Below are 26,757 nucleotides of genomic sequence, written 5' to 3'. Positions count from 1 at the left end.
TCTCTCCAACACCGCTCTCTCCTCCCCCTTTCCCCTCTTTCTCTCCCTTCTCTCCTCCTTTCTCATTTCACTCCTCTCCCCTCTCCCCCTACACCCTCCCATCCTCCCCCTCCTCCTCCCTCCCCCTCCCTCCCCTCTTCCTCCCCCCTCCCCTCCCCCTCTCTCCTCTAAGAAAACTGTGAAAGTGAGACTGGGAAGTTATTGATCTGTTAACTTAATGTCCCTCTGGGGAAGAGAAACCTAAATGCTTTGGACCAGGAAGCTAAATTTGTAGATGGTACATAGTTGGGCAGGTGGGTGAGCTGTGAGGAGGATGGAGAGATGCTTCAGGGTGATTTGGACAGGCTGTGGGTAACTGCATGGCAGATGCAGTATAATGTGGGTAAGTGTGAGGTTATCCACTTTGGCAGCAATAATAGGAAGGCAGCTTATTATATAAATGAGTGTAAATTGAGAAATTGCGTGGCACGGTAGCACAGTGGTTAGCACTGCTGCTTCACAGCTCCAGGGACCTGGGTTCGATTCCTGGCTCAGGTCACTGTCTGTGTGGAGTTTTTGCACATTCTCCCCGTGTCTGTGTGGGTTTCCTCCGGGTGCTCTGGTTTTCTCCCACACTCTAAAGATGTGTGGGTTAGGGGGATGGCCCAGGCTAAATTGTTCCTTAGTGTCTAAAGATGTCTGGATTAGGTGGATTGGCCATGCTAAATTGCCTCTTAGTGTCCAAAGATGTGCAGGTTAGATGGATTGGCTATGTTAAGTTGTCCCTTAGTGTCCAAGTATGTGTGGTTTAGGGGGATTGGCCATGTTATATTGCCACTTAGTGTCCAAAGATGTGCAGGTTAGGTGGATTGGCCATGTTAAATTGCTTCTTAGTGTCCAATGATGTGTAGATTAGGTGGATTGGCCATGCTAAATTGCTTCTTAGTGTCCAATGATGTGTAGATTAGGTGGATTGGCCATGTTAAATTGCCCCTTAGTGTCCAAAGATGTGTGGGTTAGGGGGATTGGCCATGTTAAATTGCTTCTTAGTGTCCAATGATGTGTAGATTAGGTGGATTGGCCATGTTAAATTGCCCCTTAATGTCCAAAGATGTGTGGGTTAGGGGGATTGGCCATGTTAAATTGCTTCTTAGTGTCCAATGATGTGTAGATTAGGTGGATTGGCCATGTTAAATTGCCCCTTAGTGTCCAAAGATGTGTAGATTAGGTGGATTGGCCATGCTAAATTGTCTCTTAGTGTCCAAAGTTGTGCATGTTAGACGGATTGACCATGATAAATGTTTGGGGTTAGGGGGATAGGGCAGAGAGGAGGGCCTGGGAGGGATGCTGTTTCGGAATGTCGGTGCAGACTGGGTGGGCCGAATGGCCTCTTTGTGCACTGTAGGGAATATAGGGTTTTATGGACATTACAAAGATCTTTCAGGAAATGACAATTTGGAATACCGTACGTGGCAACAATGTGACCTGCGGACAAGTCCTTGACTGGGAGTGTTGCCTGTCCTCTGATGGTCCCAGAGCTTTTTCCCTTAAGCCTGGTCTGCTGTGGATCTGTGATTGATGGAGTTTGATGATTGTGAATTGTCAAGCACCCCATTGGGAATCTCCCTGCCTGGGAGAAGCTGTGTCCCTGATTAACCTCACTCCCTCAGTCAGAGGGTCCAACTCCAACCCAACTGTAAATAAAGAGAAAAACACACTTTGGCCGGAGAGAAATGAGGAAGTGAATCCAACTGACACCCTATTGAGCAACTATGAGATATTATTGGGCAACACGCAAAATGGGTTTGAGAATTCACTCTTTAAATTGTTCATCATCTTTAAGTGCATTTTCTCTCTTTTGGAATCCAACATGCCAGTGAGGGGGAGTGGAATGCTGTGAAGATCCCGGTGTTAGCGAAACCACAGTCCAATTGGGTGGCACAGTGGTTGGCATTGCTGCCTCTCAGCGTCAGGGACCCGGGTTCAATTCCGACTTTGGGTGATGGTGTGGAATCTGCACATTCTCCCAGTGTCTGCGTGGGTTTCCTTTGGGTGATCCGGTTTCCTCCCACAGTCCAAAGATGTGTAGGTTAGGTGGATTGGCCATGCTGAATTGCCCCTTAGTGTCCAAAGATGTGCGGGTTAGGTGGATTGGCCATGCTAAATTGCCCCTTAGTGTCCAAAGATGTGCGGGTTAGGTGGATTGGCCATGCTGAATTGTCCCCTAGTGTCCCAAGATGTGTGGGTTAGGTGGACGGGCCATGCTAAATTGTCCCTTAGTGTCCTTTCGTTGATCGAGTGAGACACTCAACTCCAGGGTGATTAGGGCCAGGGATGCCCATATGCTGTGGAAGAATGAAAGGGAAAAAAGAAAACTTTCTGTAAACAAAATGTTACGGATGCTGGAAATTTGAAATAAACTTTCACATTCTGGAAATACTCAACAGAACACTGTGCACTGTTAATGTTATCAAACTCCAAGTTTCCTGTGTGTGTCCTGCATCCCAGGCTGTAAATTGCTCACCCTGAGCGCACATTCTGAGCATAACCTTGAATAGGAAAGTGATTATATTGTGGAAATGTGATGGTCACAAGTCAAACTGTCCATTATACCCCCCATCCAGAACACATTTCCAACACACACACACACACACACACACACAGACAGACATAGACGCACACATAAGCACACAAACACACACATATGTATAGACAGAAACACAGACACATATAGACGTATGCACTGACATAGACACACATATATGCACATGCATGGACATAGACAACAAACACACATACATACGGACATAGACACACATGCACAGTCATGTGGGAATAACACACACACAAGCATAGACACACACACACAGACATAGACACACACTCACATACATACAGAGATAGACACAAGTACACACTCTCTCACTCACACAGACACACACACATGCTCACATTCACATACACTGACACACGCATACCAACACACATACGAACATAGACATACACACATATATACATACGGTCATAGATTCACACATATACATACATACATACTGACATAGACACATGCACACACACACAGTAAGACAGATTGCATTGTTTTATTGTGAAAGTATTATTTAAGGATGTGATGAGTAAATCTGCTGTCTTAAAACAAAATCTCTTTTCATTTTACAGAAGACAGCATCAGAAAGGAAAGATGTCTTGGTCGCTTGCAGTTGTTAAGATTCCTCAGTCCCGATGATCTCCTCATGTCCATCAATCTCTTCCTCATTTCTTCATCCTTTCCCCAACACACAGAGGGGGGCATTTATACACACTCGGATATTCACAGACAGATGGGGGAGAGACTGAGAAAGATGGATAGATACCCACGAAGAGACACAGATATTAACTGGCAGATTCTATGAGATACATACAGCACACACACTTAGACCACACACACTGATACACACACGCATGCACAGATACACAGGGAGAGAGAGACACAACCAGACATTTAGTGGCAGACCCTGTGAGATACACACACAGAAACACACAGAGACAGATACACAGCGGGAGTGAGAGAGAAACACAGACATGTATTAGCAGACACTGAGATACACACACATACAGGCACACTCAGACACACACAGACACACACATATTCAGACACACACACACACACACACACACAGATACGCAGACACAAGGAGAAAGAGAGAGTCAGATATTTACTGGCACTGTGCAATACACAGACACTGACACACACACACACACACACACACACATACATAGACACAAGAAGAGAGAGAGAGACAGACAGACATTTACTGGCACTGTGCAATACACACACACACACACACACACACACGCGCTCAGACACACACACAGATCCATAGACACAGAAATGATGGATGGGGAGTGTTAGGGAGAGCAAGCAAAGAAGTGAGAGACACATAAATATCAATATTAACAGTATGTGTGTGTGACAGAGAGCCTGGAGACACAGATACATACACACACACACACACACGTACACATGTACATCATTCTCTTTTGCTGATTTATACAGTATCTGACTCCAGATTCCGATTTCGCTTTGATACAAATGGAACAGGGTAAGTGAGAAATTACTGGTGCCTCGGTACAAATGAACTTGTTCCTTCACTTAAATCATCGTGGGGCAGGCGGAGGCACAGTGAAACTGTCACTGGACTATTAATCCTGGAGACTCTGGCTGAAATGCACAAGAGCAGGAGCAGGCCATTCAGCCCCTTGGGCTGTTACACAGGAACAGGAGGAGGCCATTCAGCCCCTTGGGCTGTTACACAGGAACAGGAGGAGGCCATTCAGCCCCTTGGGCTGTTACACAGGAACAGGAGGAGGCCATTCAGCCCCTTGAGTGTTACATAGGGACAGGAGGAGGCCATTCAGCCCCTTGGGCTGTTACACAGGAACAGGAGGAGGCCATTCAGCCCCTTGAGTGTTACATAGGGACAGGAGGAGGCCATTCAGCCCCTTGAGTGTTACATAGGGACAGGAGGAGGCCCTTGAGTCAGTTACACAGGAACAGGAGGCCATTCAGCCCTTTTAGCCAGTTACACAGGGATAGGAGGCCATTCAGCCCCTTGAGTGTTACATAGGGACAGGAGGAGGCCATTCAGCCTCTTGAGTGTTACATAGGGACAGGAGGAGGCCCTTGAGTCAGTTACACAGGAACAGGAGGCCATTCAGCCCCTTGAGCTGTTAGGGATAGGAGGAGGCCATTCAGCCCCTTGAGTGTTACATATGGACATAAGGGGGCCATTCAGCCCCTTAAGCCTGTTACACAGCCTATTTGATGCAATGATAGCGGACCTCGATTCGCCCAGTTTCACATTCTTTTACATTCTGACCTATCAGAAATTCCTTGTGATTTCCAATCATCCTGTGGATTTTTATTGGAGAGAATTTCCAACTGAACGTGGGAATATCTTTCCTTGTTTCTGCTGCTACGTTACCTGGTTGTAATTTTAAAACAATGTCCCTTTATTCTTGATTTCCTTGTGAGGGGAGAGTGCTTTGTGCATCCTCCATGTCAAAACCTCTTAACGTTTTAAACTGCCGTGAATCAGACCACGCTGTAACTTTGTTATAGAGGAGAGAATTCAAGGTGTGTCTGTACACCCTGTCCTCATCATTTAACTCACTGAGTCTCGGTGTAAACTGGCTCAATGTCTGGTTAATTCCCGCAGTGACCGATATATCCTTCCTGAGACACTAAACCAAACTCTGTTATAACTGGAGTTTAGCCAGAGAGTTCGATAATGGTTTTGTAAAATTCTGCAGTACTTAAGATATTCCAATAATCTTTGCGATTGCTTTTTGTAACTGACAGCCTCCCATCCATTGACTCTGTCTACATTTCCCGCTGCCTCGGCAAAGCATAATTAAAGACCCCTACGCATCCCGGGACATTCTCCCTTCCACCTTTGTCCGTCGGGAAAAAAGATACAAAAATCTGAGGTCACGTACCAACCGACTCAAGAACAGCTCCTTCCCTGCTGCTGTCAGACTTTTGAATGGACCTACCTTGCATCAAGTTGATCTTTCTCTACACCCTAGCTAGGACTGTAACACTACATTCTGCACTCTCTCCTTTCCTTCTCTATGAATGGTATGCTTTGTCTGTATAGCACGCAAGAAACAATACTTTTCACTGTATGTTAATACATGTGATAATAATAAATCAAATCAAAAACTAGCTTTTTATCATTCTACACTTGGTTCCTTCTTGGCCTTTTTTTGGCTAAGCTCATGTGTCAGATCAAAGCCAAGGTGAACCTTATCTTGTTACCTTGGATCTTGTTTGTCTTCCTTCTGGGATTCTTGAATTGGATTCAATTTGCATTTTTGATTTGATTTGGTTTGATTTATTATTGTCAAGTATACAGTGAAAAGTATTGTTTCTTGCGCACTATTCGGACAAGGCACAGAGATGGAAAGGAGAGAGTGCAGAATGTAGTGTTACAGTCATAACTGTAGCAAAATCACTTGATTGATTTATTGTTGTCACACGCATTGGGATTCAGTGAAAAGTACTTGCGCGCTATGCGGACAAAGCATACTGTTCATAGTGGAGTAGGAAAGGAGAGGGTGCAGGTACAGTGCTGCAGTTACAGATAGGGTGTAGGGAAAGATCATCTTAATATAAGGAAGGTCCATTCAAAAGTCTGATGACAGAAGGGATATCCGGTGTGTGTGGTGTCCTTGCTTATGTTGGCTGCTTTTCCAAGGCAGTGGGAAGTGTAGACAGAGTCAACGGATGGGAGGTTGGTTTGCGTGATGGATTGGGCTACATTCATGACCTTTTGTAGTGCCTTGCGGTCTGGGGCAGAGCAGGAGCCCATACCAAGCTGTGATACAACCAGAAAGGATGCTTTCTATGGTGCATCTGTAAGAATTGGTGAGCAGACATGCCAAATTTCCTCAGCCTCCTGAGAAAGTGGAGGTGTTGGTGGGCTTTCTTAACAATCGAGTCAGCATTGGGGGGGGGAAACCAGGATGCAATGTGTGGGGAAATGGTTTTGGAAGATTGATGAAGAAAGGTTGGATTGGGGGTTTGCCTGGTCCACTCTGTGCACTGGCTGTGTAACTTTAATAATGGAGTAAAAATATCTTTAAAAAAACTCCTGAATTTTTTTGCTCATCTTAGTTTCTGAATTTTTGGAAGCTATTGAACTTCTTAACTCCAGAAATGGATGACCTCAGGTTAAGCTTCACAATTTTGCTCATTTAACCCTTACGCTCATTTACAACAATTGACTCTCATTTTAACAACTGGTCCCCCTCCTTTAGTGTCATAGAAACCTACAGTGCAGAAAGAGGCCCTTCAGCCCATCTAGTCTGCACCGAACACAATCCCACCCAGGCCCTACCCCCATATCCCTCTAATCCCTCTAACCTATGCATCCCTGGACACCAAGGGGCAATTTCTTAGCACGGCCAATCAACCTAACCCGCACATCTTTGGACCGTGGGAGGAAACCGGAGTATCCGGAGGAAACCCACGCAGACACGAGGAGAATGTGCAAACTCCACACAGACAGTGACCCGAGCCGGGGATCGAACCCAGGTCCCTGGAGCTGTGAAGCAGCAGTGCTCACCACTGTGCTACCGTGCCGCCCCATTTGACCCATCGAGTCTGCACTGAGCACAATCCCACCCAGACCCAATCCCCGTAACCCCACATATTTACCCTGCTAATCCCCCTGACTCTAGGGTCAATTTAACACGGCCGATTCACCCAACCTCTTTGGAGTGTGGGAGGAAACCCACGCAGACACGGGGGGATGAACGAGCAGACTCCGCACAGACAGTGACCCGAGGCTGGACTTGAACCCGGGTCCCTGGCGTTGTGAGGCAGCAGTGCTAACCACTGTGCCACCTGCGACCTTTGTTTCGCCACTTTCAACTCCTCAGAGGCCGGTGTCCCTTCACCAGGTTCCTGTTATTTACAATTCCACTCCTAAGAGAGCTGCAGATACAAAGTCAGAATCCAGAGTGTCTGTAATCCTGACACCCCTCAATATACAGGCGAGACCCTCTGATTGAACAAGCGGTCATTAGCTCAATCAGGGATCTCATACTCCAAGAGGCCCAACTCATGGGCCTAGTTGTGGTCATTACAAGGTGGTAACACATAGATCTCAGGTGATGGTGAACCTTACCCGTGAAGGGTAATTCACCATATGGAATATAATATGAATGCAACATCACCCAAGACAGATTTGATTCTTGCTAGCGATTTATCAGTTAGAATATTGGTTCCAATTTCCTATATCCACTTGACTGTGCCTTTGGGTTCCTAGCAGATGACCGCAATCCCAGCTCCCAGAAGGATTCCGGATGGCACTCACTCATCAAATCCCAGCAAACGGTCCAAGGAGGCAGCACCGCCGTGTGCCCAACGTTCCAGAACATCACCGGCCCGGTCAACGTCACCCTGCAGACCACCGAGAGCCGATTCAGCGGTGAGTCCGATGCCCCGGGGGATCGCGGCAGAACGGCGATGACGCTGGTCCCCAGCACCCACCTTCTCAAAACAGAATCGTAGAATCACACAGGGCGCGGTGGTCAGCGTTGCTGCCTCACAGCACCAGGGTTCGAATCCCAGCTTGGGTCACTGTCTGCGTGGAGTCTGCACATTCTCCCCATCTCTGCGTGGGTTTTCTCCAGGTTTCCTTCCACAGCCTGAAAGACGTGCAGGTTAGGGTGGATTGGGCCGTGCTAAACTCTCCCTCAGTGTACCCGAACAGGCGCCGGAGTGTGGTGACCAGAGGATTTTCCCAGTAACTTCATTGCAGTGTTAATGTAAACCTACTTGTGTCTAATAAATAAACTATCACTTTACTTAACTTCAGCCCATCGAACCTGCACCAACACATTAGAGATGCCTGAACTCCTGCTTCACCAATGCTCAGCTCATTCCCTCTCTTCCCCCTGGGGCTGCTGTGGACGGGAAGGCGGGCACTGGTGGGTATTTTAAATCAGAGGGCGGGGGGGCAGGTTGGTGAAGTGGGGTGAGGTGGAAGGCAAGAGTATCACAGTATCACTGGGGACATGAGACAAGAACATGTCATCGTTCTCTATATACACAGAGACAGGGTGGGCACGGTGGCACAGTGGGTTAGTGCTGCTGCCTCATAGCACCAGGGACCCGGGTTCGATTCCCGCCTTGGCTCACTGTCTGTGTGGAGTCTGCACGTTCTCCCCTTGTTTCCTCCGGGTGCTCCGGTTTCCTCCCTGTGTGGGTTAGGCGGATTCACCCTTAGTGTCGGAGGATTAGCAGGGTAAATACTGGGGAGAGGGCCTGGTTGGGATTGTTGTCGCCGCAGGCTCGATGGGCCGAATGGCCTCCTTCTGCACTGTAGGGATTCTGTAATTCTAAAGCTACTTCAAGGATTCAGAACCTGCAGGGAAATATTAAGGTTTGGGGTTAATGCGATATTTATTAATGCCACAAGTTGGCTTGCATTGACACTGCAATGAAGTTACTATGAAAATCCCCTAGTCGCCACACTCCGGTGCCTGTTCGGGTAACACTGAGGGAGAATTTAGCACCTAACCAGCAGGTCTTTCAGACTGCGGGAGGAAACCGGAGCACCCGGAGGAAACCCACGCAGACACGGAGAGAATGTGCAGACCCAAGTTGGGAATCGAACCCGGGTCCCTGGCACAGCGAGGAAGTTGTGCTAACCACTGGGACACAATTTATAAAGCGGCAAAGAGTTTCTCCAAGACTTATAGTCAGTACGGAGCTGACAAAATCTTCTGGGCATCATTTCTCGGGGATACGGGGGGGGCGCGGGGAGGGGTGGGTGAGGTTGGGGGGGGGGGGTCAGTATTTGTAACCTGTCCATACTTAATAACCTGGAGGAAGGAACAAAGGTACTGGAGCCAGATAACACAAAAATTGGCGGAAAGGCAACTTGCGAGAGGGATAGACAGATTTTACAAAGAGATAATAATAGGTTCAGTAAGTGGGCAAAAAATATGGGGGTACAACGTGGGAAAATGTAAAGTTCCTCATTTTGGAAATGGGTGCAAAAGAACAGAGTATTATTTAAATGGAGAAAGACTGCAGAAAGGGACTCGGATATTTACCGATCACCTGTGACCCGATGGGTATCAGATAGGAATAAAAGTTGAACATTAAGGCGTGGCTCGGTGGCACAGTGGTTAGCACTGCTGCATCACAGCGTCAGGGACCCGGGTTCAGTTCCGGCCTCGGGTCACTGTCTGTGCGGAGTCTGTGCATTCTCCCCGTATCTGCGTGGGTTTCCTCCGGGGGATCTCGTTCCCTCCCACACTCCAAAGATGCGCGGGTTAGGCGGATAGGCCGTGCTAAAATTGCCCTTTAGTGTTGGGGGGGCACTAGCTCGGGTAACGGCCTGGGATTATGGGGATAAGTGGGATTATGGTCGGTGGAGGCTCGATGGGCTGAATGGCCTCTTTCTGCACTGTAGGGATTCTATGAATTTATGATTAACCGTTAAACTGGTCTCCACCAATCCAGGTAAAACCAAACAGGCACCATGATAGAAGCTTAGCTTATATTTAGTTATTAGTGTCACAAGCAGGCTTACATTAACACTGCGATGAAGTTACAATCCCCGAATCGCCACACTCGGGTGCCTGTTTGGGTACATTGAGGGAGAATTTAGCACGGCCAACGCACCCTAACCAGCACGTCATTCAGACAGTGGGAGGAAACCCTCGCAGACACGGGAAGAACTTCAATTTATCCATCCCTAAACTGAGATGTTTTATTTTCCTGGCGTTATTCCCACACAGAGTGTCCACAGAGGGAGGTGGCGGACGTGGCGAGGCTGATTGCCAACCACAGGAAGGTGCTGCGGGAGAAAGTGGAGTACATCGTGGAGTACACCAGCAAGCCGGGAGAGAAGGTGCTGCTGACCGAGAAGTTCACCAACCTCTGGATCACGGAAGGTGAATGTGGCGTCGTCCCCCAGCGGCACGAGGTGATGGACATCGAAGCCATGTCCAGGCAGGCCACCAGCGACTCCCCTTCCATCGACTACACCGAAATCTTCAGCTGCTCCCGGCGGCTGGGCAAGCCTCCCCGCATCACCTTGACCAAGGGCCTGGCGGGAATCGGCAAAACCGTCTGCGTGCACAGGTTTGTCCACGAGTGGGCCAGCCACTCTGCGGCCTTGGACTTTGACTTCCTCTTCTTGTTCCCGTTCCGGGAGCTCAACCTGCTGGCTCAGAACAAGCTGAGCGTCAGCCAGCTGGTCCAGAGGTATTACCCGCACGTCGAGAAGGCGGCGGCCATTTTGAAGGACCCCCAGCTCAGGTGCCTCTTCATCTTCGATGGCCTGGACGAGAGTCACCTCCGTTTGGATTTCGGCAAGTGCCCCGAGTACAGCGACGTGGGGCACAGGACGCAGCTCTGCGTCCTCCTGGTCAACCTCATCAAAGGGAACCTGCTCCCCCACGCCTCGGTCTGGATCACCTCACGGCCCGCGGCCGCCCGCCAGATCCCAGCCCCCTACGTCGACCGGGTGACGGAGATCCAGGGGTTCCGGGATCAGGAGAAGGAGGAGTACTTCCGCAAGAAGTGCAAAGGGAGGGCGGAGGCCATTCTGGCCAACGTGAAGCAGCAGCCCAGCCTCTTCACCATGTGCTACGTCCCGGCTTTCTGCTGGATCCTGGCCACCGTCCTCGAGCACGCCCTGAAGGCCTCCAGCCTGAGCGACGCCCGCCCGCAAGCCCCCAAAACCATCACCGAGGTCTACAGCAACTTCCTCATCGTGATGATCATCTATCACCAAGAGAAGGAGGGCCGCGGGGTGAACGAGAGGGAGAAGATCCGCGACCTGTTGCGGGCCAAGCAGCCGGCCATCCTCAGCCTGGGGAGGCTGGCCTTCCACTGCCTGAAGGCCCAGAAACTGGCCTTCTACCCCAAGGACCTGGAGTCCTTCGGCGTGGACCTGTCCCTTCTCTGTGACGGCTTTTGCAAGGAGATTCTCCTCGAGGAGGGGCCCATCTTTCAGCAGAAAGCCTACGTCTTCCTGCACCTGACCTTGCAGGAGTATTTCGCTGCCTTGTACGTGTTTCTCCTCCACCACATGGGCCAGGCGCCCAACCTACTGGCCAACGGACTGGCGAAGAAGATGCGGGCCCTGTTCTCCCGGCCCACCTTTGCCGACGTCTGCCGCAGCGCGTGCAAGAAGGCCGCTTGGAGCCAGAACGGCCACCTGGACCTGTTCCTCCGCTTCCTCTGCGGCCTGTCCACCCAGAAGAACGTGCAGCTCCTGCAGGGCCTGGCGGAGGAGAGGGCCAGCGGCCAGGAGAACGCGCTCAGGACGGCGGCCTACATTAAGAAAACCCTGCAGCGGGACATCGCCCCCGAGCGGTGCCTCAACCTCCTGTACTGCTTGAACGAACTGAACGACGGCTGCATCGCCGAGAAGGTGAAGGAATCGCTGAGGGAAGGAGCCCTGGCCACTCGGGACCTGCAGCCTGCCGAGTACTCGGCCATTGCGTACGTGCTGCAGACGTCCAGCTGTGACATGCAGGAGTTCGATATTACGGATTATACCTTCACTGACGACGTGCTTTGGAGGCTGCTTCCCGTCGCTAAACTGTTCAGGACAATAAAGTACGTCCGTTCCCCAAAAAAACCATTCACGCGAAAGGGATCTCTCGGTGCGCAGACACGTCCGAGAAATATCCCTTGAGTATAATGGACTATAGTGTTAGCAAGTGTGAGGTTATCCACTTTGGCAGGAATAATAGTACGAGGGGTTATTATTTAAAAGGCAAAAAGCTGCAGCAGGCGACGGTGCAGAGGGACCTCGGGGTCCTTGTGCATGAGTCGCAAAAACCCAGCCTGCAGGTGCAGCAGGTGGTCAGGAAGGCGAATGGGATGCTGGCCTTCATAGCGAGGGGGATTGAATATAAAAGTAGGGAGGTCTTGCTGCGGCTGTATAGGGCATTGGTGAGGCCGCAGCTGGAGTACTGTGTGCAGTTTTGGGCGCCGCACTTGAGCAAGGATATATTAATCTTGGAGGGAGTGCAGAGGAGTGCTGATACTGGAGGTGAGGGGGTTAGACTATGAAGAGAGACTAAATAGACTGGGTCTGTACTCATTGGAGTTTAGAAGGATGAGGGGGGATCTTATAGAGACGTATAAGATAATGAAGGGGATGGATAGGGTAGAGGTAGAGAGATTCTTCCCGCTTAGAAAGGACAGCAGGACTAGGGGGCACAGCCTCAAGATAAGGGGGGGACAGTTTAGATCAGAGTTGAGGAGGAACTTCTTCACTCAAAGGGTGGTGAATCTCTGGAATTCTCTGCCCGTTGAAGTGGTGGAGGCTGCCTCGCTAAATATATTGAAGTCACGGGTAGATAGGTTTCTGATAGACAAGGGAATTAAGGGTTATGGGGAGAAAGCGGGAAAGTGGAACTGATCCACTTCAGATCAGCCATGATCTTATTGAATGGCGGGGCAGGCTCGAGGGGCTAGATGGCCTACTCCTGCTCCTATTTCTTATGTTCTTATGATCCTTTACCCTAAGAGCTTCTTGAAATCACACAACGTTTTGGCCTCAACTATTTTCTGTGGTAGCTCAGTGGTTAGCACTGCCACTTCGCAGCTCCAGGGTCCTGGGTTCGATTCCCAGCTCGGGTCACTGCCTGCGTGGAGTCTGCACGTTCTCCCCGTGTCTGCATGGGTTTCCTCCGGGTGCTCCGGTTTCCTCCCACAGTCCAAAGATGTGCGGGTTAGGTTGATTGGCCGTGCTAAAATTGTCCCTTAGTGTCCTGAGATGCATAGGTTAGAGGGATTAGTGGGTAAATGTGTAGGGATATGGGGGTAGGGCCTGGGTGGGATTGTGGTCGGTGCAGACTCGATGGGCCAAATGGCCTCTTTCTGCACTGTAGGGTTTCTATTTCTATTCTGTATATTCAACACATTCACCTCTCTCTGGGTGAAGAAATTTCTCCTCCCCTCAATCCTAACAGGTTCGTTTATTATTGTCACATGTAAGGCTTACATTAACACCGCAGTGAAGTTACGGTGAAAATCCCCGTAGTTGCAACATCCCTGTTCGGGTACCCTTGAGGGGGTAATACCTAACCAGCACGTCTTTCGGACTGTGGGAGGAAAACGGAGCTCCCGGAGGAAACCCACGCAGACACGGGGAGAATGTGCAGTCTCCACACAGACAGTGACCCGAGCCGGGAATTGAACCCAGGTCCCTGGAGCTGTGAGGCAACAGTGCCAACTCACTGTGCCACCTTTCTTTCGATGGTGTTGCCAGTTTTAACCTCATTGTTACTCTGAAAGATTTAGAAGGAAGGAAAGTGCAGAGTTATTGTTTAAAAAATCTAGACTGAGGCCCATGAGGAACACCCAGCACAAACCACAACCCAGCCTGCCCCGCCAGGTGAGTCCCGCCCCTAGGGTACTCTCCCTAGGGGACCCGTCTCCCAGGAGAACCCCCCTCCCACTGTCCCCCACACCCCCGACCCCTCGAGTGATCCCCCGCAAACAAGCCCACACCCCAACCAGACGCATCACAGGATACTCCCTTTTGCCCTCAGCCTGACCCTCAGTGTGTGACGATTTGCAGCTCTTCTGTTTCTCACCAGTTGGGGGCAGTGTTTTCCAGACCAGAAATAAGATTCATAAAATTCCTACAAGGATGAAGAAGGCCATTCGGCCCATCAAATCTGCACCTACTCTGCGAAAGAGCATCTTAACCAGGTCTTTCCCCATCGCCATCCTCTCTGCTCTGTTGATATAACTCTATGCACTTAGCAAGGCCCAATCCACCTAACCTGCACATCTTTGGACACTAAGGGGCAATTTAGCATGGCCAATCCACCTAACCCGCACATCTTTGGACACTAAGGGACAATTTAGCATGGCCAATCCACCTAACCTACACATCTTTGGACACTAAGGGGCAATTTAGCATGGCCAATCCACCTAACCTACACATCTTTGGACACTAAGGGACAATTTAGCATGGCCAATCCACCTAACCTACACATCTTTGGACACTAAGGGACAATTTAGCATGGCCAATCCACCTAACCTACACATCTTTGGAGTGTGGGAAGAATCTGGAGCACCTGAAGGAAACCCATGCAGACATGAGGAGAACATGCAAACTCCACAAAGACAGTCACCAGAAGCCAGAATTGAACCTGGGTCCCTGGCGCTGTGAGGCAGCAGTGCTAACCACTGTGTCACTGACTAGGATTTTCTATTCTTGCCCGATGCAATGTGTTGCACTAATTGGGTCTGCCCGCACCCTTATCTTAATGTTTGGTTAGAAATATGGACTTGGATATGGCTACGTTACTCTGATTTTTCCCTGCTCTCTCAAACGTAAACCTACTTTATGCAAAGATCATCCGGGTAAACTCAATAATGCAGTAAAACAAATGAAAGCCTTCGATAGTTGAATTCAAATTCAAAATTTCTATTTGTTTTAAGAGAAGATTTATCCCGTTTAAATGGAAGCTTAAGATATGTATTGATGCAATGGGTTAGGGAAGTTCAGTGCAAAGCTGGTAGATTCATAAAATCCCAACAGTATAGAACAAGGCCACTCAGCCCATCGAGCCTGCACTGACAACAATCCCACCCAGGCCCTATCCCTGTAACCCCATGTATTTACCCTGTTAATTAACCTGACACTAAGGGGCAATTTAGCATGGCCAATCCACCTAACCCGCACATCTTTGCCAATCCACCTAACCTACACATCTTTGCCAATCCACCTAACCTACACATCTTTGGACACTAAGGGGCAATTTAGCATGGCCAATCCACCTAACCTACACATCTTTGGACACTAAGGGGCAATTTAGCATGGCCAATCCACCTAACCTGCACATCTTTGGACACTAAGGGGCAATTTAACATGGCCAATCCACCTAACCTACACATCTTTGGACACTAAAGGGCAATTTAGCATGGCCAATCCACCTAAACTGTACATCTTGGGACACTAAGGGACAATTTAGCATGGCCAATCCATCTAAACTGCACATCTTTGGACATTAAGGGACAATTTAGCATGGCCAATCCACCTAAACTGCACATCTTTGGACACTAAGGGACAATTTAATATGGCCAATCCATCTAAACTGCACATCTTTGGACACTAAGGGGCAATTTAGCATGGCCAATCCACCTAACCTACACATCTTTGGACACTAAGGGACAATTTAGCATGGCCAATCCACCTAACCTACACATCTTTGGACACTAAGGGGCAATTTAGCATGGCCAATCCACCTAACCTGCACATCTTTGGACACTAAGGGACAATTTAGTATGACCAATCCACCTAACCTGCGTATGTTTGGTGTGTGGGAGGAAACCGGCGCACCTGGAGGAAACCCATACGGAGACTCCACACAGACAGTAACCCGAGGCTGGAATTGAACCCAGGTCCCTGGTGCTGTGAGGCAGCGATGCGAACCACTGTGCCATCAGTCTCTGCCACCATGCCGCCCTGTAATTCGAAAGGATGTTAATTCTGAGGCTAAGGTAACATTGTGACTGTGGGTTTTTGATGAAATTTCCTTTTTCCTGCAACCCCAGGTTAGTGCGGAAAGACATTACCAACCATCTGGTGAACTTCCTGGGAGCTCTCCTCATTTTATCGAGGAGTCAAGTGCAGCAACTTCGGTAAGGTGATGACAAGCTCGGTGAAATGATCCAGGCGTCGCGCGCGGTGGTTCTACCTTCACAAGTGTCCAGCGCACTGGGCCTGTTTACTGAACCGAAGACAGTTCCTCACCTTGAAGCGATGGCGGTTAAGGTGAAGGTGATGTTGTAAGAGCGGCCCAAGGGGGGAGAGAATCTTACCTGTGGCGATTTATAACCCGAGGAACTGGACGGCAGAGAAATCGGGTAGGTGGAGGTCAGACTTTGGATAACTTGCGGACCGGAATACGGAGCGGGTTTGTCCAGCTCATTCAAACCCCACACCTCAAAACAATAAGGGAGAGTTTTGGCAAGACTTAGCGATCTTGCTGGTTCATGCAGTGATGCATTTTTAAACCAGATGAGTCCAAAGTTTCCTGGGGAAAGCAGTGGTTTAGTGGTATGGTCGCTGTCCAGCAATCCAGGGTAACGCTCCAGGGACCCAATTTCAAATCCCACCACTGGCTGATGGTCAGATTTTTCTAATCATATTGTGTTTTCTAAGCGCACTGTTGCAATTTCCTTAATAATAAATTCCAGCATTTTCCCAACAACTGATGTAAGGATCACTGTGTCCATTCTTTTGTTTGATTTATTATTGTCCCATGTACCGGTGAAAAGTATTTTTTCTTGCACGGTATACGGGCAAGATATACCATTTATAGAGTATGTAGGGGAGAGGAAAGGAGAACGTAGTGTTACAGTCATAGCTAGGGTGTAGAGAAAGATCAACCGAATGGGTTGATCTTCCTGGGAGCCATAACCTAAGGGGAGAGAGCGGGAAAGTGGAACTGATCCACTTCAGATCAGCCATGATCTTATTGAATGGAGGGACAGGCTCGAAGGGCTAGATGGCCTACTCCTGCTCCTATTTCTTATGTTCTTACGTGAGGTAGGTCCATTCAAAAGTCTGATGGCAGCAGGGAAGAAGCTTTTCTTGAGTCGGTTTGTATGTGTCCTCCAAATCTGTATCTTTTTCCCAATGGAAGAAGAGAGACTGTCCGGGGTGTGTGGCATCCTTGATTATACTGGCTGCTTTTCCGAGGCAGTGGGAAGTGTCAATGGATGGGAGGCTGGTTTGAATGATGGACTGGGCTTCATTCACAACTCTTTGTAGTTTCTTGTGGGTCTGGGGCAGAGCAGGAGCCCGTACCAAGCTGTGATACATACAGAAAGAACGCTTTCTATGGTGCATCTGTAAAAATTGGTGAGAGTCATAGCGGACATGCCGAATTTCCATAATCTTCTGAGAAAATTAAGGCGGTGATGGGCTCTCTTATCTATAGCATTGGCGTGGAGGGACCAGTTCAGGTGATCTGAGTACTAAGAAACTTGAAGATCTTGACCATTTACACTTCATATCCGTTGACGTAGACAGGGGATGTCCCCCACTGCACCTCCTGAAGCCGATGACAATCTCCTTCGATTTAATGACATTGAGGGAGAGATTATTGTCATCTCTTCTTCCTTCTGGAAGATCAATGAAACACTTGACAACAATGGGCCGCACGGTGGCACAGTGGTTAGCACTGCTGCCTCACAGCGCCAGGGACCCCAGGTTCAATTCCCGGCTTGGGTCACTGTCTGTCTGGAGTCTGCACGTTCTCCTCCGTGCCTGCGTGGGTTTCCTCCGAGTGCTCCGGTTTCCTCCCACACTCCAAAGATCTGTGGGTTAGTTGGATTGGCTGTGCTAAATTGCCCCTCAGTGTCAGGGGGGCTAGTTAGGGTAAATGCACGGGGCTATGAGGATAAGGGTGGGATTGCAGTGGGTGCAGAGTGGATGGGCTGAATGGCCTCCTTCTGCACTGTGGGATTCCAATTTGATGGGACAATTCCCAAAATGAGGAATTTGGGGAAAATCATAGCTGGGACATCAGTGACCTCTGCATGTCTCTCCTTTAAGATCCTGAAGTGTGAAGGAACAGGGGACTTGTCATATCTTACTCCCTTCATTCTGTCTACATTTTCTACTCTTTATCCGTTACTCCAATTCTTAATCCCACAGCCCTATTCTTTTTAATATCATGAACAAATATATACGATTAAAGACCTTTGAGTTGGATTTAATTCTTTATCAAAGGTCCATTCAGGAATTCAGAATGATTCTAATTTTTTCAGGTTGGAAGATACAGAAGTGAGCGACACAGCAATGAAACAGCTCTGTACTGCCCTCAAGAACCCTGACTGCAAACTGCAGAAAATAAGGTCAGTGAAATGCGATAGAATTCATGGAATCCCTACAGTGCAGAAGGAGGCCACTCGGTCCATCGAGTCCATACCAACCACAATCCCACCCAGACCCTATTTCCCCCAACTGCACACATGTACCCTACAAATCCCCCTGACACTCGGGTCAATTTAGCACGGCCAGTGCACCTAACCCGCACATCTTTGGACTGTGGGAGGAAACTGGAGCACCCGGAGGAAACCCACGCAGACACGGGGAGAATGTGCAGACTCCACACAGGCAGTGACCCAAGCTGGGAATCGGTCCCTGGCGCTGTGAGACAGCAGTGCTAACCACTGTGCCACCGTGCCTCCACCAAGGAGGAGTTAGTGATCCAATCAGAGAGGGTGTTAATGATCCAATCAGAGAGGGTGTTAATGATCCAATCAGAGAGGGTGTTAATGATCCAATCAGAGAGGGTGTTAATGATCCAATCAGAGAGGGTGTTAATGATCCAATCAGAGAGGGTATTCAAGGTTAAAATTCAGAGGCAGTTAAGGAGCCAATCAGAGAAGGAGTTAATGGTTGATTCCCATTGGTTTGGATGAATCTTTTTGGGCAACTAAATAAACTGAATTAAATTAAACGGGGTCAAATTAAACGGGGCAGCTCCCCAAAAGGAGAGAAACCACCCGAAAGGACAAAGGAAACTTAAAACACCAAATCAAAATGTGATTAAAGGGGTCAGTAATGCACCCCAGTCCCTGCGGTGCCCAGCGGGCACGGAGGGAGTTATTAACCTTACCCAAGAGACTGTTAATTAGAGAGGAATCCAATGATCCGATCAGATTGGGAATTAATAATATAGTAAATTTATTAAATGATGTTTTTATTCTCATGAGATGTGAGCGTCAGCCAAGTATGTATTGCCCACAAATTATTGCCTTTGAGAATGTGTTGCTGAGACATTTTGCCCCGTTGCAGTGTGTATGTCTCTGAGTATGTCTGTGTGTGTGTGTCTGTATGTGTGTGTATGTATGTGTTGTGTGTGTATGTATGTGTTGTACGTGTGTGTGCGTATGTGTGTGTGTATGTGTGTGTGTATGTGTGTGTGTGTATGTCTTTGTGTGTGTATGTCTGTGTGTGTGTATGTCTGTGTGTGTGTATGTCTTTGTGTGTGTATGTCTGTGTGTGTGTATGTCTGTGTCTGTGTGTGCGTATCTGTGTGTGTGTGTATGTCTGTGTGTATGTGTGTGTGTGTATGTGTGTGTGTATTTGTTGTATGTGCGTGTGCATGTCTGTGTGTGTATGTTTGTGTGTGTATGTCTGTGTCTGTGAGTGTATGTGTCTGTGTGTGTGTGTATGTCTGTGTTTGTGTGTGTGTGTGTCTGTGTCTGTGTCTGTGTTTGTGTGTGTGTGTGTGTGTGTGTCTGTGTCTGTGTTTGTGTGTGTGTGTGTGTGTGTGTCTGTGTCTGTGTGTGTGTAAGTGCACTCTCCGTGCTGTTAGAGACAGGAACCCTGGACTTTAATGCAGTGAGAAGTCTCACAACACCAGGTTTAAGCCCAACCAGTTTATTTGATAATAATCCCACAAGCTTTCGGAAACGGGGTTCCATCGTTGGGTGTGTGGAAGGTTCTGTTCGGAGCTAACCCTGTTTGCAGTCTGTCGGATTCTCTATCTGACTGTTCGCCTCATTTCTCCACAGTCTATCTGGCACCTACTTCGCTCAAAAGTCCTGGGAGGACCTGACTGCTGTCATCAAGAAAAAATACACCATATCGACTCTGGATTTAAGCTACACTTTCCCAGACCACTCAGCGATATCTTTACTGGCAGCTGCGCTAAAGGACCCCGAGTGCCGACTGCAGATATTAATGTAAGAGTTACAGAAGCAATCGTTACAGGCGCTGGGCTCTTCGAGTGAAATAATCCCCGTTCCACTGCTGTTTAATACTGTCTGGATGACCTCTCTTTGAGCCCCCCCCGCTCACATCCAGCTCCGCAAACACGATCTTGCCGCCTTCTAACCAATGTTTCCGTGATGGCGTTCCAATTTTCTCCATTCACTTCCCTGTGGGAGTCATTGCCCTGAGCCGCTCCAGTTGGGTGCAAGTACCCCAAGGCCACTGAAGCTTCAAACTCATTGAAACACAGAAACTAGAATCTGGAGTAGGCTAATCGGCCCTTCAAACCTGTTCCACCGTTCATTTTGATCATAGTTGAGCATCCCATTCAATATCCTGATCCCCCCCCACTTCCCAAATCCCTTGATCCCAAGAGGGATATCCAATTTCTTCTTGAAATCGCACAACGTTTTGGCCTCAACTTCTTCCACACATTCATCACCCTCTGGGTGAAGAAATTTCTCCTCACCTCAGTTCTAAAAGGTTTGCCCCTTATCCTCAAACTCTGACCCCTAGTTCTGGACGTCCCCCCACCATCGGGAACATTCTTCCTGAATCCACCCTGTCTAACCCTGTTAGAGTTTTGTAAGTTTCTAAGAGATCCCCCGCTCACTCTTCGAAACTCCGATGAATACAATCCCAACTGACTTAGTCTCTCCTCATATGACAGACCTGCCATCCCAGGAATCAGCCTGGTAAATCTTCACTGCACTCCCTCTATAGCAAAGACATCCTTCCTCAGATCAGGATATGTTCCTCTTTTAACACCAGCTTCCGATTAGGAAACTGCAGACAATGACGGGCAGTTCCGCAACTCCCACAGTTCTCGTCATTTGTCAGGAAGAATGTTCCTGATGGCGGGGGAGGCCAGAACTAGAGGTCATAGTCTGAGGATTAGGGGTACAGTGGCACAGTGGTTAGCACTGCTGCCTCACAGCATCAGGGACCAGGGTTCGATTCCCAGTTTGGGTCACCGTCTGTGCGAAGTGTGCAGGTTCTCCCCCATGTCTGTGTGGGTTTCCTCCAGCGGCTCTGGTTCCCTCCCACAGTCTGAAAGACATGCTGTTTAGGTGCATTGGCCGTGCTAAATTCTCCCTCAGTGTACCTGAACAGGAGTGTAGCGACTAGGGGGTTTTCACAGTGACTTCATTGCGGTGTTAATGTAAGCCTACTTGTGACTAATAAATAAACCTTTTAGCACAGAGGTGAGGGGACATTTCTTCACCCAGAGGGTGGTGAATATGTGGAATTCACTCCCACAGAAAGTAGTTGAGGCCAAAATGTTGTGTGGTTTCAAGAAGAAATTAGATACAGCTCTCGGGGCTAAAGGGATCAGGGATATGGAGAGGATCAGGATATTGAATTTGATGATTAGCCATGTCAAAATGAATGGCGGAGCAGGCTTGAAGGACTGAATGGCCTCCTCCTGCTTCCAGTTTCTATACATCATGTTACAGTCTAAGATACAGTCAAAGAAACATTATCGACATTTCCAAAGTCATTACAAAGATTGAAAAGGTACTAGTCGCACTCTGAGATGCTCCCTAATGTGTCAATAGAATCATACGTGGAGTGAAACATTTTATCCTCACACTGGGGCGACACAGTAGCACAGTGGTTAGCACTGCTTCCTCACAGTGCCAGGGACCTCGGTTCGATTCCCGGCTCGGGTCACTATCTGTGCGGAGTTTGCACATTCTCCCCGCGTCTGCGCGGGTTTCCTCCGGGTGCTCCGATTTCCCCCCCACACTCTGAAAGACGCGCTGGTTAGGGTGCATCGGCCGTGCTAAATTCTCCCTCAGTGTTACCCGAACAGGAGTGTGGCATCTGGGGGGATTTTCGCAGTAACCTCATTGCAGTGTGAATGTAAGCCTTACTTGTGACGAATAAATAAACTTTACATTATTTAACGAATGCCAAAAATTAGAAACAATCAGGCTTCATCGTGTACTTTGGAGCTTTTGATCTGGTCCCTAACAACACTCTCCTTCCTGCTTCTAGATTGGTTAACAACGATCTGGATGTTCGCTGCTGTGAGGAGTTGGCGTCTGGGTTATCCGAAAACCAGAGGCTGGTGGAACTGAACCTGAGCCACAATCAGTTAAAAGATTTGGAGATCAGGCCCCTCTGCTGGGCACTGGAGGAGCCAAAATGCAAACTACAGATACTGAAGTGAGTGACCCTGTGTTCACTGCAGAACAGTTTTTACCACACACATTCTAAACAAATCCAAAACACTGGGTTTCGTTCCAAGAGGGATATCATTTGAAAGAATATAAAGAATAGTGGGCTAGTGCAGAAGAATGTTTAGACGGTGGCCCAGTGGCTAGCACTGCTGCCCCCTCCTGCTTCCAGTTTCTATACATCATGTTACACTCTGAGTTACAGTCAAAGAAACATTACAGACATTCCCAAAGCCATTACAAAGATTGAAAAGATACTTTAAGCTGTCTACACAGATCAAGTTTCACTCTAAGGATGTTATTAGTTATGTCGCCACGTGTTAACGCTTGTCTCTCTGCTCCAATGCTGTTTTGAATTAATTGATAGCAAAATAATAAAATAAAAAAGCCTGCCCCCCACTCACCCCCTGGCGCTTTATAGCCTCTGTGCCAACTCACAATTCCCCACCCACCCCAATCGTCCTAACACCCACTATGCCATCCCATGACCTCTCACATTCGCATGGCAACTCAAGTCCCTCTACCCATCTCCTTTGGCCCTCTTATCCCATGCCAAGCCATGCCCCACATCCACTGGCATCTGCCCCTATTCCCTCCATTCCAACTCACCTAGTATCCCTTGATAGTTTCTCGACAGCTTTGACAGTTCCGTGACAGTTTGGAAGTTCTTTGACAGCCTTTGACAGTTCCTTGACAGCTTCACATTTTGGATAGTTCTTTGACAGCCTGACAATTCCAGTGAGTTTATGCACACAATTGTGATTACATTTAACAATCCCAATCCCAAAGGGTGTCTTACCTTTTCCAAAGGGTGTTTTATCTATTCCAAAGGTGTTTTGGGACCCGATGAAAGGCTCACTCACCTCCCCAAAGGGAGTACCCTGGCTATCCAAAAGTATCCTCCAAGTCATTTTTACCTGGTATAATCTGCACAATTCCGATTTCACAGTCCTGGTCTACTATAGTTCCCAGTTCAGTGGAGGCAGCTGGTGATATTAGTGGCTGGTTGTCTCTATGAGCCATGCATGTCTGAACCCCAGCCTGATTCTAGTTCCGACCCCCCAGAACATGGCGTGTTTGGGGAGGGGGGAGGTGTGGAAATAGGAATTCCGGCCATTTCTAGGACTCACACCAAGATAGGGAGCCTCTCTGACATCCCAATTCTACAGGCTTGGGTTTCTACACACAAGGGAACCAAAGATCATTGTTAGATAACAACTAATAAATCCAACATTTAGGCAAAACGTCTTCATCCAGAGGGTGATTTGGAATGTGGGACTTGCTACGACAAGGAGTAACTTATATTTATATAGCACCATTAAAGTATTGAAATTTCGCGGGAGCAAGGTGGGGCAAACTTAAACACTGTACCACATAAAGGAGGTGGCCTAAAGCTTCCTCAGAAAGATGGGTTTCATTGAGTGTTTTAATGACGAAAAGTGAGGTAGAGAGATGGAGACAGTTTGGAGGGGTGTTCCAGACCTCAGGTGGCCTAGTGGCGCAGTAGGTTAGTGTTCCTGCCTCTGAGCCAGAAGCTCTGGGTTCGAGACCCACCCAGGCTGCGCAAAGTATGTTCATAACACGGCCAAACAGGTTGAGTGTCGACCTGCAAAAACCCTTCCAAACACCCCAATGGCTGGCAGTAAGGGCGGGAGAGACTCCTGGTCAAATAAGCTTGATATGGAGAGGCACCCCTCAAGCTATAAACCGACTGTAGAACATATGGGGTGGCACGGTGGCACAGTGGTTAGCACTGCTGCCTCACAACTCCAGGGACCCAGGTTCGATTCCCGACTCGGGGTCACTGTCTGTGTGGCGTCTGCACATTCTCCCCGTGTCTGCGTGGGTTTCCTCCGGGTGCTCCGGTTTCCTCCCACAGTCCAAAGATGTGCGGGTTAGGTGGATTGGCCGTGCTAAGAAATTGCCCCTTAGTGCCCTGAGATGCGTAGGTTGGAGGGATTAGTGGGTAAAATATGTAGGGATATCGGGGTAGGGCCTGGGTGGGATTGTGGTCGGTGCAGACTCGATGGGCCGAAGGGCCTCTTTCTGCACTGTGGGGTTTCTATGACTTCTATGAATAATTGGATGTGCTGATGAGCTAAGATGGGAGGGATTCTCATGTGAAGTGTAAAGATGAGTGCGGATGGATCTGGGTCAAGTGATTGGTTTCGCCGGCATCACTTCCGGTGCAATTCTCCGTCCAGCTGACATTTTAGAAACGAGCGTCTCTTTTCTCGCTTATCGAACCGTCTGCTTTCCGTCGCAGCCTCAGCCACAACAAGATCGGCAGCAGCAGTTGCCGAGCCCTGGTGCCCGTCCTCACTCGTAACCAGGCGCTGGTGTCGCTAAGCCTGACCAACAATAAGCTCTGCAACGGGGGGGTCAAAGTTCTCTGCGGTGCGTTGAGAAGCCAAGACTGCAAACTGCAAAAACTGAGGTGGGTTGGTCGCTGCTGGCTCCGTGGGAAACGACGGCTTATACACTTCTTCCCTTGAAGCACTGCTGCTCAGGCACGTTGTTGTTGTACTGTACGGTCACCCTGTACGTGTGACCTAAACCATGAGACATAGGAGCAGAATTAGGCCACTCGGCCCATCGAGTCTGCTCTGCCATTCAATCGCGGCTGATACTTTTCTCATCCCCATTCTCCTGCCTTTTCCCCATAACCCCCGATCCCCTTATTTACCTATCTATCTCTACCTTAATGACCCAGCCTCCTCTGTGGCAAAGACCTCCACAGATTCCCCACTCTCTGGCTGAAGAAATTCCTCCTCATCTCTGTTTTAAAGGATCGTCCTGAGGTTGTGCCCTCTGGTTCTAGTTTTTCCTACTAGTGGGAACATTCTCTCCATGTCCGCTCTATCCAGGCCTCGCAGTACCCTGTAAGTTTCCATAAGGTTCCTCCCCCTCATCCTTCTAAACTCCAACGAGTACAGACCCAGAGTTCCTCGACCGTTCCTCATTCCCGGGATCATTCTCGTGAACCTCCACCCTGGACCGTTTCCAAGGCCAGAACATCCTTCCTCAGATGTGGGGCCCAAAACTGCTCCCACTGCTCCAAATGGGGTCTGACTAGATTTGACAAAGCCAAGTGTGCGAGACCGAATAATCCTGCTTGAGGTTAGCGGGCACCTCCATTGGCAGACCTTTGCCCGCTCCCATTCCATGGTGGTAGACTTCCTCTTGTGGGGCACGAGGCTGGCCTGCTCTGTCCTGGAGGATGGGAGGCAATGGGAAAGCGTCGCTGACAAAAAACTGGCCCGGGGAAGAACAGCTCAGGATAAAATCTCCACAGCCAGTGGGCCAAGGATGTGTGTGCGGGCACAGTACGGACAATGGAAACCCACTGGCATTCAGAGGGATTTGGTAGGCGCGATCTTGTCACTGAATCACAGTGAAGTGATTGTGAAGGCTTAGAATCATAGAAATTGTGGGTTGGACGGCACAGTGGTTAGCACTTCACAGCTCCAGGGACCCGGGTTCGATTCCCGGCTCGGGTCACTGTCTGTGTGGAGTTTGCACATTCTCCCCGTGTCTGAGCGGGGTTCCTCCCACAGTCCAAAGATGTGCGGGTTAGGTTGATCGGCCGTGCTTAAGTTGCCCCTTAATGTCCTGAGATGCATAGGTTAGAGGGATTAGCAGGGGGATATGGGGGTAGTGTCGGGGTGGGATTGTGCAGACTTGATGGGCTGAAGGGCCTCTTTCTGCTCTGTATGATAGCCTGGGGGAAAGGTTCCGGCAGGCCAGAAAGAGCCGTGTCGGTTGACCCTGTTAATGTCATGCTAACCAGGATGTTAGCTCGGTTAGCGTGACATTTTGCGCCCTTTTGGTTGTGAAGCCAATCTCGGCTGCAGAACGGTGTTGGGAGGGTGGTGTTCAGCTGGCTCATACCAACGTGAGACTAGTGAACTCCTAGTTGAGCGCGGGTGCCACAGATCTACAAAGCAAAGTCCGTTTTCTCTCTGAATCATTATCGTTCATTCTCTCAGTTTGCGACACAACAGCCTGACGTACAATTGTTGCCAAGAACTGGCCTTCGTTATCCAGGAGAACTCAGGATTATTGGACCTGGACATCGGTGCAAACAAAATAACGGATTCCGGAGTGGCGCTCCTTTGCCGAGTGTCAAAAAGCAACAGTTCCAAAATCCAGTGTCTCAGGTGAGCACTGTAGAACCACAGGAAAATTACAGCACAGAGGGAGGCCATTCGGCCCATCAAAGGTGTGCAGTATTACGGGTAATGTATTAGCATGGATCGAGGATTGGTTAATTATCAGAAAGCAAAGAGTGGGGGTAAATGGGTGTT

General features: G+C 48.9%; 1 protein-coding gene across 1 annotated transcript in view; it reads left to right on the top strand.

Moving 5' to 3' along the window:
• The first annotated feature begins 3,993 nt into the window (after window positions 1–3,993).
• Window positions 3,994–26,757, top strand: part of LOC145361489 (NACHT, LRR and PYD domains-containing protein 3-like) — a 35,097-nt gene continuing 12,333 nt past the window's right edge. The window contains exons 1-9 of the mRNA XM_080217301.1: window positions 3,994–4,079; window positions 7,815–7,973; window positions 10,297–12,127; window positions 16,091–16,177; window positions 18,314–18,400; window positions 20,069–20,239; window positions 22,269–22,439; window positions 24,717–24,887; window positions 26,440–26,610. Of these exons, the coding sequence (XP_080073427.1) occupies window positions 4,070–4,079; window positions 7,815–7,973; window positions 10,297–12,127; window positions 16,091–16,177; window positions 18,314–18,400; window positions 20,069–20,239; window positions 22,269–22,439; window positions 24,717–24,887; window positions 26,440–26,610 (2,858 nt within the window). The 5' untranslated portion in view covers window positions 3,994–4,069. The remainder of the gene's footprint in view (window positions 4,080–7,814; window positions 7,974–10,296; window positions 12,128–16,090; window positions 16,178–18,313; window positions 18,401–20,068; window positions 20,240–22,268; window positions 22,440–24,716; window positions 24,888–26,439; window positions 26,611–26,757) is intronic.

The sequence above is a fragment of the Carcharhinus amblyrhynchos genome, chromosome 35 (genome assembly GCF_965287045.1).
Source record: "Carcharhinus amblyrhynchos chromosome 35, sCarAmb.v2.hapA, whole genome shotgun sequence".
In the NCBI taxonomy this organism is placed as follows: Eukaryota; Metazoa; Chordata; class Chondrichthyes; order Carcharhiniformes; family Carcharhinidae; genus Carcharhinus; species Carcharhinus amblyrhynchos.
The sequence above is the reverse complement of the archived record's forward strand: the minus strand, read 5'-3'. Positions and strand labels throughout refer to the sequence as shown.